This window comes from Epinephelus lanceolatus, chromosome 7 (assembly GCF_041903045.1).
Source record: "Epinephelus lanceolatus isolate andai-2023 chromosome 7, ASM4190304v1, whole genome shotgun sequence".
NCBI classification, from domain to species: domain Eukaryota; kingdom Metazoa; phylum Chordata; class Actinopteri; order Perciformes; family Serranidae; genus Epinephelus; species Epinephelus lanceolatus.
Genome location: NC_135740.1, coordinates 30,421,605 through 30,436,317, shown reverse-complemented (window position 1 = coordinate 30,436,317; position 14,713 = coordinate 30,421,605). Strand labels below are relative to the sequence as shown.

The window sequence follows — 14,713 nt, the reverse complement described above, 5'->3', positions numbered from 1 at the left end:
GAGACAGGAAATAACACTGTTGCCCTCAAAATAAAAGCATAGATTTGAGTTTAAATAACTTACTGGTGATTGTGACTCTAAAACATAAAGTCAGGGTTATTTTTTGTTGTTGGGTTTTTTTTCTGTAATCTGCCAAAAAGTGTCCAAGATTATCTGACTTCACCCTATCTCATAATTTGACTTAGTAAAATGATCTGAATTACCAGGGCAAACTGAGGGGAAATGTTTGACCTTTATCCAGAATAATGACATATTAAGACTTATGCCTTTGGGTTTCCCGGAAGGTCATATTACAAATATCAAATATAAGAGACTCTTCAATCTTCTGACTTTTGCTGCCAGGAAAAATATTCTGTTCTTCTGGACCAAGGATGTTGCTCCAACAAAAAAGTCATGGCACAATCTTATAATGCAGTGCGTTCCTAATGAATATATCTCTTGTATGCTTCACTCCTCAGTAGAGACTTTTTATAAAGTCTTGGACCCTAACTTAAAGTACATTAGACCTACAGTGTCATCTTCCATGTTATAGGGGTTTCCTAAATTGGCTTAGCCAGTCTCTGTATGTACATTAGCTGTAAGACAGTCTTATCGTAACCTTGCCATTTGTCTATATAGCCTATTTGTTTGTTAAATTGTTGCTGCCTTTGTGTGGTTGCAGCCTGTAAACAGGGTTGGGGATGGTTGTAATGCCCACTATTTTTACTTTTTTTTCTTATTATTTTTAACTCCTCATTTTATTTGTCATGTCATACCCAAGCTGCTTTGTTCTGTGTTGTTTGTAAAAAATAAATAAATATATTCTTTAAAAAAAGCCTTATAATTTAACATATATATATATATATATATATATATATATATATATATATATATACAGTACAGGCCAAAAGTTTGGACACACCTTCTCATTCAATGCGTTTTCTTTATTTTCATGACTATTTACATTGTAGATTCTCACTGAAGGCATCAAAACTATGAATGAACACATGTGGAGTTATGTACTTAACAAAAAAAGGTGAAATAACTGAAAACATGTTTTATATTCTAGTTTCTTCAAAATAGCCACCCTTTGCTCTGATTACTGCTTTGCACACTCTTGGCATTCTCTCCATGAGCTTCAAGAGGTAGTCACCTGAAATGGTTTTCCAACAGTCTTGAAGGAGTTCCCAGAGGTGTATAGCACTTGTTGGCCCCTTTGCCTTCACTCTGCGGTCCAGCTCACCCCAAACCATCTCAATTGGGTTCAGGTCCGGTGACTGTGGAGGCCAGGTCATCTGCCGCAGCACTCCATCACTCTCCTTCTTGGTCAAATAGCCCTTACACAGCCTGGAGGTGTGTTTGGGGTCATTGTCCTGTTGAAAAATAAATGATCGTCCAACTAAACGCAAACCGGATGGGATGGCATGTCGCTGCAGGATGCTGTGGTAGCCATGCTGGTTCAGTGTGCCTTCAATTTTGAATAAATCCCCAACAGTGTCACCAGCAAAACACCCCCACACCATCACACCTCCTCCTCCATGCTTCACAGTGGGAACCAGGCATGTGGAATCCATCCATTCACCTTTTCTGCATCTCACAAAGACATGGCGGTTGGAACCAAAGATCTCAAATTTGGACTCATCAGACCAAAGCACAGATTTCCACTGGTCTAATGTCCATTCCTTGTGTTTCTTGGCCCAAACAAATCTCTTCTGCTTGTTGCCTCTCCTTAGCAGTGGTTTCCTAGCAGCTATTTGACCATGAAGGCCTGATTGGCGCAGTCTCCTCTTAACAGTTGTTCTAGAGATGGGTCTGCTGCTAGAACTCTGTGTGGCATTCATCTGGTCTCTGATCTGAGCTGCTGTTAACTTGCGATTTCTGAGGCTGGTGACTCGGATGAACTTATCCTCAGAAGCAGAGGTGACTCTTGGTCTTCCTTTCCTGGGTCGGTCCTCATGTGTGCCAGTTTCGTTGTAGCGCTTGATGGTTTTTGCGACTCCGCTTGGGGACACATTTAAAGTTTTTGCAATTTTCCGGACTGACTGACCTTCATTTCTTAAAGTAATGATGGCCACTCGTTTTTCTTTAGTTAGCTGATTGGTTCTTGCCATAATATGAATTTTAACAGTTGTCCAATAGGGCTGTCGGCTGTGTATTAACCTGACTTCTGCACAACACAACTGATGGTCCCAACCCCATTGATAAAGCAAGAAATTCCACTAATTAACCCTGATAAGGCACACCTGTGAAGTGAAAACCATTTCAGGTGACTACCTCTTGAAGCTCATGGAGAGAATGCCAAGAGTGTGCAAAGCAGTAATCAGAGCAAAGGGTGGCTATTTTGAAGAAACTAGAATATAAAACATGTTTTCAGTTATTTCACCTTTTTTTTTGTTAAGTACATAACTCCACATGTGTTCATTCATAGTTTTGATGCCTTCAGTGAGAATCTACAATGTAAATAGTCATGAAAATAAAGAAAACGCATTGAATGAGAAGGTGTGTCCAAACTTTTGGCCTGTACTGTATATATATATATAAATCCTCCTAAGATCCTGTGTCTTCATTTTAAGACATTATATTTTGGGTATACTGGACCTTAGAGTTCATTCTGCTTAACTTAGACCAGTTGTCCTTATTTGTGGACACTTTTTGTGCCATCTAGCTGTAACAAAACAATTAAAAAACAAGATGGCAGCCATCTCTGCAACATCAGTCTGCAGCTGACCCCAACATAAAAAGTGGATGAGGTTTTTTTTATTAAAGATTAATAATGTTTGTAGTTTGATATACCATAAAACTACCTCTTTTAGCAACAGTAACAAGCCAAGACACTGTGAATTAGAAAGTACTAGTTTTAGTATATTGGGACTTTATTATTGTTTCGTTTGAGGACATTGGGACTTTATCATCGTTGACAATGTTCAATTTTTATACTAATCAGGTCCTATTTATCCCAAATAGCTAAGGGAAATTATGTATAAAATACAGGAATACGCTGTTTCTGTTTTTAAAGTGAAAGAGGATTTTTTTTCTCAATAAATTTAAACAACGAAAGCAGTGTTTTCAGTTTTATTTTGACAGCTGCATGTTGGTGTTTTATTCTGAAAGCTGCCTGTAGGCATTTTATTTTGAAATCTGTCCCTGTGGATGATGGTGATGTGTTAAAGGCATGAACGTGGCTGCTGCAGACTTGACTGTGGATTGTTGGGAGCTGTTTTTCCCTTCAGGAAAGTGAATGTGGGTCAGTGACGACACTTCCCCCTCTCTGCTCGGATTTATCCCTGAAGTTTTTCCTCCCCTCCAGGGCGCTGCTGTGAACTCAACTTTTCTCCGTCTTCTCACCACTTTAAACCAAAAGCACCGCCATGTCGCCGCCGTCTCGACGGCTTCAGACGAAGCCAGTGATTACCTGCCTGAAGACTTTCCTCATCTCCTACAGCCTCATATTCTGGGTGAGCTACATGTCATGTAATGGGGGACAACAACAAGCTAAAGGAGCAACAATGGGAGCTAGAAGCGGTGGCGGAGCTGCCAACAGGGCTGTCTAACATCAGTCTCTCAAATCACGACGGGAACACACAGATAGTTAAATATGTTGAGTAAATGTCCTCAGGTTAAAGCGGAGCAGGTTTGTGTTGACATAAAGGACCACTTGTTGAAAACGTACGGACCGTTGGAGACGGTGGAGCAGCTGTCGGTGTTGTTCGGTCAGATTGATCAACGGTCTGTGTCAGCCGTTAGCCATTACCTGTCACTGATTTCAACAAGCGCCATCAACTACGGTTAAAAATAGTTATTAAAAGTAATATATTATCAAGTTAAGGTTAAATTTAACATTTAAATTCTTCTTGTTCTACTGTCCAACTTAATTATATGTAAAACCGCAGCAATAGTCGATTAATCGATTGGTCATACATTTTTTCAGCAGCTATTTTGCCAGTCACTGATTCATTTTAGACTTCTGTCAAGTCAAAAATTTACTAAGGCTTTTTTTCCACCCACATTTTATTCTGCAAAGAGAATAACTTATTCTTATGTTTGTGATTTTTTCTCAACAGTATCTGTATTGAGTTTAACAACAGGAAACAATACACATACATCCATAAACACACAAAACAAAAGGACTCCAGGGTTCTCATTTATAAACATTTATAAACAACAAGCAATTTCCCACTCAAAAGTAAAATGGGAGAAACTTTGAACCTTTTGGAGACAAGAAATTGGCGAAAGTGTCAAAGGTGAACGCCATTTTTGGTTTTTGTCTGTACGTATATTTCTAGCATGGATCCTACGCACTATTTTATAAATGAGACCCCAGAACAATCTCTGTGCAACTGCAGAGTATTTAACACACATGTAACACAACCCCACCCGATACCCCAAAAGTTTGAATTTAAAGATAAATAAACAGAATAAAACTAATAAATGAGAGAGGAAAATAAATAAATATATATAAATTAAAATAAGAGTGGAAAGAAAATTGTAAATTACAGGTTAAGGATTGTGTTAGTGCAGTAGAGTAAACTTCAGTTTAAATAGTACACGTTATATTCATGTGCAAATACTGACAATAATTAATAAGAAAAAAAAAACTTTGACGGATTTGGACATTGCAGAGGCTCACGGGTACTTCCGTAATTTGAGTTAAGTCTGTGTCTCTAGGTAACACATGAAGTGACACCAGATGTTGTGAAAAAGTGATTGATTACCCCTGATAGCGTATGTAATTTTTTTTCCAAGGGCAGAGTTGTTTATAGTTAAGAAATCCATCAATTAAGTTCTTGAGTAATTATTTGGTCTGTAAAATGTTCAGAAACAGTCTGAAAACCAACAATAGTTTACTATCATTAAATTCTATGCAAACCATAAATTATACTTATTTTTGAAGATTGCAGCAGAAAAGTTTTGCCTGTTTCTTTTTTCTTTAGTTTAAAAAAATATGACTCAAAACATTAATCACTTATCAAAATTGTTGCCAGTTCATTTTCTAATAATAATTGTTGCAGTTTATTTAATAGACTATGTAATTTCATACTAATTTTGGGAAGGACAGGAATTTCCTTTTTTTCCAAAAAAAAAAAAAAAAAGCTCAATTCAAACAATTATTTATTGATTCATTGTTAAGTTTTTATTATTGATAACTTTGTTCTCCTTATATGTTGAATTTTATGTTATTTTTTATTTTTATTTATTTATTTATTTATTTTATTTTATTTTTTATTTTTGCATCTGGCAGCGTCTTGTTAGTGTGCATTAATTTTGGAAAGTTTAAATGTACAAGTTATTTACTGGGCACTCGCTTAAAAACTTTCTATGGGGGGCGTTGGTGGCTTAGTGGTAGAGCAGGCGCCCCATGTGCAAGGCTGTTGCCGCAGCGGCCCGGGTTTGAATCCAGCTCGTGGCCCTTTGCTGCAAGTGAGGTAAATAGAGGTTTAGCAACAACACTCTTTCTTCTAACTTTAAGTTGCATAACCTTCAGGGAAATTATAAGAGCATTATTGTTACCAAAAAAAGCAAAATATTTGCTTGTTCTAGTTTCTTAGATGAGAGGATTTCATGAATGAAGGATATTATCGGTTAATTGTCTGGTCTTAAAATGTCAAATTTGTAAATGTGTCAATACAATTTCCTAAAGTCCAAGATGTCCAAAACCCCAAATTATTCAGGTTTAATTATACATAAAACAAAGAAAAGATGCAAATCTTATATGTAACCAGCAAAGGCAGTGTTTTTAATTTAAAAATTGACTAAGGATAAATCGTCTTGTAAAATAGTTGCTGTTTAATTTTATGTCCATCAACCTGTCAGTTAAAAGACTAATAATTTATTATTATTAACAAAATGATTATAGACAATAATCGTCAGAATAACCGTTGATAAAAATAATATCTGATTGCAGCCATTATGACATGTAAGAAAAACGTGAGCCTGTCTTGTAAGAAAACGAGCAGTTATTGTTGCTCCCCCCGTTAATCTTTGTACTGAGCAAACAATCATCTGAGGCTGCTGCTGCTAACACAAAATTCAGGTCAGTGCGTTTATCTTGCAATTTATTGCTCGTGGCTGGTTGAGCTGATGCCTCCCCCCAGGCTAATGACTTGTGTGGGCAGTCGTAAAGGAAAAAGATGCTGAGATGATTAAACCTCAGGCTGAGGCTGGCGGGGTATCCCAGGTGTGTTTTTACTGTGATGTTGACGGGTATATAATTAATCTGCAGCATCTGAGTCATCTATCGGATGACTGGCACAAGGAGAGTTTATCTAATGTATGTATGTAATGTATGTATGTAATTGTGAACAATATTAGAATTTTTGACTCAATACACATTGTGTGTCAGAGCTCCACTCATCTGCTTCTCTCCATCTACATTCCCTCCATTGAGAACAGATTTAATAAAGGAAATCAATGAGGGAAATTGTGTTTTTCTCGGATTGGGCCCATCGTGGCTCTTAATTAAAAGTATCCCTCACACGGCCAGATTTGGTGCAGACCACTGGTCTATCTGAGAAGCTTTACATTCATGCTCACTGCTTGGTACCCAGGAAAACATAATATTGATAGAGCTGTGTTGCCAGACCTGACACTTGGCATGCAGAGCGATGGGTTTCAGTTAGGACAGCAACTAACAATTAATTTAATCTGATAAATATTTTCTTAATTTATTTATATTTGATTTTTGGTCTAAAATGGCAGAAAACAGACATGACGTCTCCAAATGTCTTGTTTTGTCCAACCAACAGTCCAAAACCCAGAGATATAAAAGTTGCTGTCATAGATGACAAAGAAAAAGCATTAAATTCTCACATTTAAAAAGCTGGATTCAGCAAATTTTGCATTTTTGCAAAAATGACAAAAAAATAATTAAAATAGTTGCTGACTATTGCTAATTAAATATAATCAAAATATCACATGTGACAAAGCAAAAGAAAAGTTTTTTTTAAATGTACGAGGCTGAAAGCAGTACATCTTCCTGCATTTTTGTGACTAATAAATTATTCAATTATCAAAATAAATTTTGTTTTGTTCAATTTGCAAAAATATCTGACTTTCTTAAAACCCAATATTTTTGTGTGGCAATATCGTATCGTATCTTATCGTCACACACTGCCAAGTATCGATTTTTTTATTATACAAATTATTAATGTTACAAATACAAATGAAAACTTAAGCTAGCCTATTAGAATGATATAATTAATTGTTTTTTTAGACCACTAGATACAATTTGCTGCTGCTGCTGCTGCAAAAAGGCTTAAGTGGAATGATCAAACTAAAAACTTTATCTTATTAGATAAAACAGATTTTGAAGCGTTTTCATTTGGGGGCATAATTTACAGTTGAAAAAAGGTATTAAATCGCAATATATTTTATTGCAATACTAGTATGGTGATAATATCGTATTGTGGATCCTCTTGTGATTCCCACCCCTACTAAGTAGCACATTTATTAAATCTGTGAAGCAAAAGTTAAGTTTCATTTGTGTTGATCTTCAAATTTTAGCTTTAAAGCTGTATTTGGTAACTTTTTTTTAAAAAATAACTTTTTGTTAACAGTAACTAAATTAACATAGCAGTACATGAGACAGACAGTCTGTGAAAAAAATTCTGTTCCTCCGCCTCCTCACAGTGCTTCTAACGCCGACTGTGGTTCAGGAGGTAGAGCGGGTCATCCACCAATCAGAAGATCAGTGGTTCAATCCCAGGCTCCTCCAGCCTGTATGTCGAAGTATCCTTTAGCAATAGCCTGAGTGTCAGACTGAAGCTCCCAGAACCTTCAGTCTGACATGGCTTCCATTGAAGGCGATTTACAAGGGGGAGGGAATTTGATTTTTTCCCTAACCAATCAGTAGAGATCAACGACTCACCCAGAATCTGACGTCATTAGTATCCATGCCTCGGGGGTGCCGAAAACAAGCGAGCATTGCCCGTTTAAAATGTCTCCGTCGTCGCGCACGACCAGCTGCATCGCCGTTAAATCCAGTTTAGCAGCTTCCTTAATTTGGTCCTCCATTAACACGAGTAGTGGCGAAATACCTCAATAGCATCGTTAATGTGGTCTGTAGGATCTGTAGCGGTCGCCACTGTTGCTGTCCTCACCAGTTACCCACCGGCGTACAGCTTGACATCAGCGTGACGCTGATTGGCTAATCACTAGACCCCTGGCGTTCATTGGTCCGTCCACCGTTTGGATGAGATAAATCGCAAATTCATTGAAGTATGCCAGACCAGAGATGCAAGCCTACTCAGTTGAGTGGGCGGGGTCTATGGTCTGGAACCAGGCTACTTTAGCAAGATACTGAACCCCAAATTGCTCCCGCTGGCTGTTCCATTGGTGTATGAGTTTGTTCAAGAAAAAAAACTGAGTAGCAGGTGGCAGTGGGATTGTTTGTGACCCATCCGCCATGTTGGAAACAATCAAGCGAAAACAAAGCACCACCCACCAGCCGGAGTAAGCTCTCTCATTTTACAGCTAAACAGTACAGTAAAATTTCTGAAAACACATGAGGTGAGAAATGCAGTAACACAAACTTGATTTAAATTTATCAACGCTGCCTAGTTTGACAGTTGACAGTGCCTGAGAGACTCGGCAGCTGTGATTGGTTGTTTCTGCAAAACCTAAACTCTGTAGGTCTTGATAATATTTCTTATTTCTTATTTGATAAAATGCTGCTAAACTCTTAACTGCGCCAGTTTGCAAGTGAAAAATGGTTTTGAGCCTAAAAACCTGCTCATCTTTTTCCTTGGCTCTTTGATGCCGGAGCTGATTTGCCCTGCTGTCGTCTTCAGTTCACAGGCGTGATCCTGCTGGCCGTTGGCGTGTGGGGGAAGGTGAGCCTGGAGGCCTATTTCTCTCTGTCCTCTGAGGAGAGCACCAATGCACCATATGTCCTCATCGGGACCGGAGCCATCATCATTATTTTCGGACTGTTCGGTTGCTTCGCTACATGCCGCGGCAGCCCATGGATGCTCAAACTGGTCAGTGTTGGTGCGGTAAAGCTCCCTGAATTATTCCCTTCAGATTTGACCTTGTTGTAAGGTTTTCTTTTCATTGGTCCCTTCAGTATGCCATGTTCCTGACCTTGGTGTTCCTGGCTGAGCTCGTGGCAGGTGTCTCAGGCTTTATCTTTAGACATGAGGTAAGTAACTTGTCCAAAACATTTTTTTATTGTAAACCGACTACATCAGCCCTCTAAAATATTTAATCTTCTTTGTTTTGAATTCACCAGATCAAGGCCAAGCTGGGCGTTGCCTATAAAAAAGCTGTGCTATCCTACAATAACTCAGACAGCAGCAGCAGCAGTGCAGTGGACGCCATCCAGAGGACTGTAAGTGGGAAGTTTTCCATTACACTTATGGTGCTACTCTTATCTGACTTTGTTTCTCACTGTACAAACCAAAGAACTCTTGTTTACACAAGAACATTTTCAAAGAGCAGCTAAACCCACAGAGAGCAGAGAAGTGCTGCTCTCTGTGGGTTTAAACTTCAGGTCATGTTGCTCTCGTCGCTGCAGGTGTTTTCCTGATTGATCCAAAACATCTGCAGTGATGTCGTTCATTGGTTTTTGGCCGACTTTTCTGTCACATTAAGACATTTGTTACTACACTGTATTCATTTTGTTGCTGTCTTTTTTCCCCATATAGTTGCATTGCTGCGGAGTGAACAATTTCACTGACTGGAACGAAACAGAGTACTTTAAAGAGAATGGCATTCCTGTCAGCTGCTGTGAAACCACCGCCAAATGCACACCAGAGATCCTGAAAGACCTCGACAAGGCTAAGACAGAGGTGTACAACATGGTGAGCTCACTGCCTTCATGCTCCAGCACCATAGGCTGTAGACTGACATTGGTTGGTGGACTCCCATTTAAATAAACATTATTACAAGTTACAACAAGGCAAACAGACACATTGACTGTAAGGGCTAATTTCTTGATCCTATAAAATCTACTTGAATGCCTCCACAGTGATCAGCTCAGCCAGTTTCAGATCCTTCTGTAGATTATTCCAGAACAAAGGAGCGCCTTATTTAAAAGCTTTTTTCGCCGAGTTCTGTTCTCACCATTGGAACCAGCATTTGTAGAGTATTATGAGAGCAAAGGGCATAATGATTTTGGTTTCTACACATGTATGTAGACAGATAAGAGGGAGCCAGGCCAGTAATACATTTTTATATAAAAATCAACCAAGTTCAGCAATACGGCCGTCACCATTTTGGGTTTTTTTTTGGAGCCAGAAGTGACCATATTTGGGAGAGAGGCTGGCGTGGATCTGACTGAGACGCCGAGGACACTATCGGCACAAGGCCTGTCACTCAAAGCAGCCCGCCCTCAATTATGCGTAACTTTTAAGCCTAAGTAAAATGTAAATGGGTGAGTTATATAAAAATTCAAGGTCTGACTAGTTTGTCGGGGCCCTTACACCACCCCCACTACATTTGTGTAGTTTTAAATGGCTTTAAGTTATTAGGAGCAAGCAGATTGACCAGTTAGCTCAAAAACTGTCGGTAGAAAGTTTTAGAGCGTCTCTGTAAATGTATTTTTTTCTCTTGTAGGGCTGCTTCAAACAGGTAACCCATGTGATGGAGTCCAACCTGGGAATCATCGCAGGGATCTCTTTTGGGATCGCATTCTTCCAGGTACATCTCATATTGTTCTTTGTCTCAAAATATATGGAACCATGCTTGACAAACAATTTTATTTCCGATGCTATATCTTGTTTTTTGTAGCTTTGGCCATCTTTTGTATTTATTGTGGAAACATTTTTCTCACAAGTTTTGGTGTTGAGATCTGCAGTGACACAGGCAGCATTGAAGTCTCGCAAAACATCTGTCTATGAGCAACAGATGAAAATTAGTCTGTAAACGAACCAGTAAGTAAATAATGCAATGTTGCATGTCTCCCCTAAGCTCTCTGTTCCCCCTCATTAGCCGTCTGCTCTCGGGGGCATAGTCTCTAATAGAGGCAAAACTGACCAAAAATATGTCCTAAAAGGCCTCCTATGGATGCTGCTCCCTCATTTGCTGATAGAGATGGTTATAGGAATCCAGGGTGTTGTTGCTCTTTTAGTGTTGTGACTCCTTTAAGTGTTTCATAACTTTGAAACCTGAGTTGTTTACATCCATGTTTACTCCTCACTGTGAGTCTTCTTCTCTGTTTCTGTCGGTGCATTGCTGCATTTCTCGAGTCGCTGACATCGTCGTCCGAGTGCACAAGAACAAACAAAACCTGGACCCACTTATAAAAAGATTGCTTTACAGCAGTACTGGAGGTCAGAAACGCCACAGGGCACCTTTTAATTAAGCTAATGCACTGTATTTACTGTATTTAAAATCTCAGTTTACAGCTTACTTAAACTATTAAGCATCTGTTATATAGGTACAGTGGTCCAGTTTTCACAGCCTAGGCAAGGCAATGTTATATATATATACATGTATAGCACAATTAATACACATTGGCTTTACAAGTGAGCAGATAAAATTGAACAGTTAAAAGAACACCTGAAAACAAAGGATTAAATAGGAAGAACAAAATGCACTCTCCTCTCTGTGTTCTCTCAGCTGATCTAATGCAGTTAAAAGGCATCTAAGAACAGTTGAATTTTAAATCTAGTTTTCTCTCTGGCTACAGATGGAGCACCTTTGATACAATCAGGGTGTTGGTTTCAGAGCTGAGCAGCGTCGAAACTTAAAGCTGCTTCAACATGTTTACTTCTTACAGTAGGTTTTGCCAACAGTTTTCTCTCCAGTGATCTGAGAGCTGCAGCAGGTGTGCACTGCTTAAATATCACTGAGAGGTATTTTGGTCCTGCTCTATTTTGTGATTTATAAACAAGCAACAGCACTTTACAGTCAGTTCTGTCACTTACTGGAAGCCAGTGTAAAGACCTGAGTGTTGGAGTAATATGATTAGTGTTTTTGATTTTCGTAAGAACACTAGCAGCTGTGCTTTGCACAAGCTGAAGCTGTTTGATGATCTTTTAAGGAAGGCCTGTGATGAGACTAGTACGGTAGTCAACCCTGCTGGAAATAAAAGCATGAAGGGGTTTTTCTAAATCATGTTTTGTTTGGCTTTATTTTTGAGATGATAAATGATGATTTAGTTACTGCTCTTATGTTTTTTACAGATTGTATTTAAGGCTTTTTTGCCTTTATTTGACAGGACAGTATTTGCGCATGAAAGGGGGACAGAGAGAGGATGACATGCAATCTAATGTCTCCTCATTTTTCCCAAATAAGATTATTTTAGTTGTGCCCTTACTTGTGAAGAAAATTATGAGACATCCAGCTGTTAATTTGATCAGTGAATTGACAAAGAGATTCTAAATTCCAAGTAAAATTTGCGATGCAACGAGTTGAAACGTGCAAGTACTTTGTATGTGCCGTTCTGCAGTGCTCTAAAAATCATCTGGTTCACACCAATGCAACTAGATAAGACTGTGTATCATTTCTATGCAACAACTCTCTGTACTTCTGTTCTGATTTCCAGCTTTTCAGGCTTATTTTGTGGCTGAATATAATTTGTAGCTTCTGAAAATATGAATTTGGATAGTGATAGTGAGATACTGGCTTCAGCTGCACTTGTAGTGGTGATAAATTGGTGAAATGTGAAATAAAATGAGCATCAGATGGACTGTATTTATAAAAGATACGCCACAATAATAAAAGCACATACAGCAAGCAGCAGCAGTGACCCACAGTCCGACACTGGCACACGTGAGGTTGGAAACAGAGGGCTCAGTCGTTTTGACTTGACCAGCGGACTTCACTACAAGCTGATTGACAGTTGAAACAAGTGACATCCTTTACGTTCTAAAACCAGCCACTAGAGATTTGACCAGCTCAGCTGCCGCTGCAGCTTTCCTCTGTAAAGTTCTAAAACGGTTTCATCTCGTCGTGAATCTTTGGTGTGAACTGGGCTTAGGCGATCAAAGTCATTAGATAAGAGGGCCAGGTAAATTTGGTTGTCATCAGCACTGCTGTGTTAAGAAATCTTATTGATTCATCTGACCTCTGGGGGACACCACAGGTCAAGGACTTTGGTGTTGAGGTGTAGTTTCAAATGTAAACAAGAAAGCACCTGTCTTGTAAATATGATCTGAGTCACTTGATAACCACACCTGAAAATCCAACCCAACCATTAGTTCAGTGTCCACACAGCTTAATTAATATTTAGCATCAGACATGCGTTTGGCCACGTCCTCAAGCTAGTTTGCTGTCTCTGTCAAGTAGCTGGCCATTAGTCACTCACTCTACAGCACGAAACAGCACTTCAAAATAAAAGCTCAGTGGTGGAAATTCACTGCACTTAAAAATAAAGTGTTTTTTACAAACTTGACATGTTTGCAAGTCACTTGTGGTCCATCCAGAATGGACCTGCAACCCACCAGTTGGGAACCACTGGCCGAGATGATAGGACTGCACAAACAAACGTGACCACACCAACACATTGGCCATAATCAACCATCACATTGTAAAACTAAGTACAGCAGGGCAAAGTCGGCATGTACAATCAAATAACATTTATAGCCGGTAATAACTTAAACTTTCACCTTTGTTTTCACTTTGGAAAAAAAAAAAGTTTAGGCAATATAGTTCATGTGTACAGTTATTTACAGCCTGTATAAGCAGAGCTGATGACGTCATTCAGTGGTTTTACAGCTGTTCCTTGAGATTAATTTAATGTTTGATGTGTTTCCTCTCAGCTCATCGGCATCTTCCTGTCCTGCTGCTTGTCTCGATACATAACCAACAACCAGTACGAGATGGTCTAACAGCGACCTCACACAGGTGAGACTTAAGGTTATTAAACGTTGGGGAACTGAACTCTGCTGTTCCTGTTTTAGTGAGATTAATGCATGCACAGATTGTACTGAGAACAATCTGTGAACTCTCCCACACGCAAGAAACTGCCGCAGTGATTTAATGATCCAATGTTCAAATGCAAATATAAATTAGCTGTTTTATTCCAGCGTCTAACAACCTGTCTGTGATGTTTTCTGTCTGTCTCTGCAGGTCACTGACGGGCAGCTCCTGATGCAAATAGAGTCGAAAGAATCTCCTGTGATTTTAATATTGTGTGCGTGTTAGTTGATATTATTTTAGACAGGGAAAAACACTCACTGCTTCTTTTATTCACCAATGACAAACGAGCAGAAGGGAAATAATGTTAGAGGAAATCCAAAAAAAAGGGACGTCACCTGCCGTCTGTAGTTTGACCAAAAACAAAAGGGACCTAAACACTTTGGAGACCATTTGTTACTCCTGGGATTTAATTAGGGATTTCTGTTAAGCATAGATGTTACTTTCAGTTGAGTTGATTAACTCTGTCGTCAACACTTTCATTTCTTGTGTCTTTTGTATAATGCAGCTGCCTTACTTTGTAATTTTGCTAAAAGATAGTCTGTAGCTGAGCAGATGAAATCTAGATGATAAGCTGATAAATGTTAAACTTCTCTGCAACACTAAGTGAATTTCTGTGCGTGTGAAACCAGCATAAGCCTTAGAGACGGACGCGGAGGTCGCCACCCTGAAATCAAGTGTGTGTGATTCACAGTAAGGACTTAAACGTAAGCCTTACTGGTCACGTAGGCCAGTATTGTTGAAATCCCGCAGTCATGTGTGCCAATTACAGTCACCCGGCCACCTTCATATCAGTCTTCAGTGTTAAATTGTTATTCTTTTGTGGATGCATGTGAAATACTTGAAAAAAATAAATAAAAGATAAAAGTATCTTTAA

At 38.9% G+C, this 14,713-nt stretch overlaps 2 protein-coding genes across 2 annotated transcripts in view; one reads left to right on the top strand and one right to left on the bottom strand.

Moving 5' to 3' along the window:
- srpx2 (sushi-repeat containing protein X-linked 2) overlaps positions 1–7,885 on the bottom strand; it is a 20,951-nt gene extending 13,066 nt beyond the window's left edge. Inside the window, exon 1 of the mRNA XM_078169433.1 lies at positions 7,844–7,885. Coding sequence (XP_078025559.1) covers positions 7,844–7,870 — 27 coding nt within the window. The 5' untranslated portion in view covers positions 7,871–7,885. The remainder of the gene's footprint in view (positions 1–7,843) is intronic.
- On the top strand, positions 3,132–14,713 carry tspan6 (tetraspanin 6). The gene is made up of 8 exons (XM_033632413.2): positions 3,132–3,434; positions 8,766–8,954; positions 9,041–9,115; positions 9,206–9,304; positions 9,621–9,776; positions 10,531–10,614; positions 13,680–13,764; positions 13,990–14,713. The coding sequence occupies exons 1-7, from the start codon at positions 3,348–3,350 to the stop codon at positions 13,746–13,748; spliced, it is 759 nt and encodes a 252-aa protein (XP_033488304.1). The 5' UTR covers positions 3,132–3,347; the 3' UTR covers positions 13,749–13,764; positions 13,990–14,713.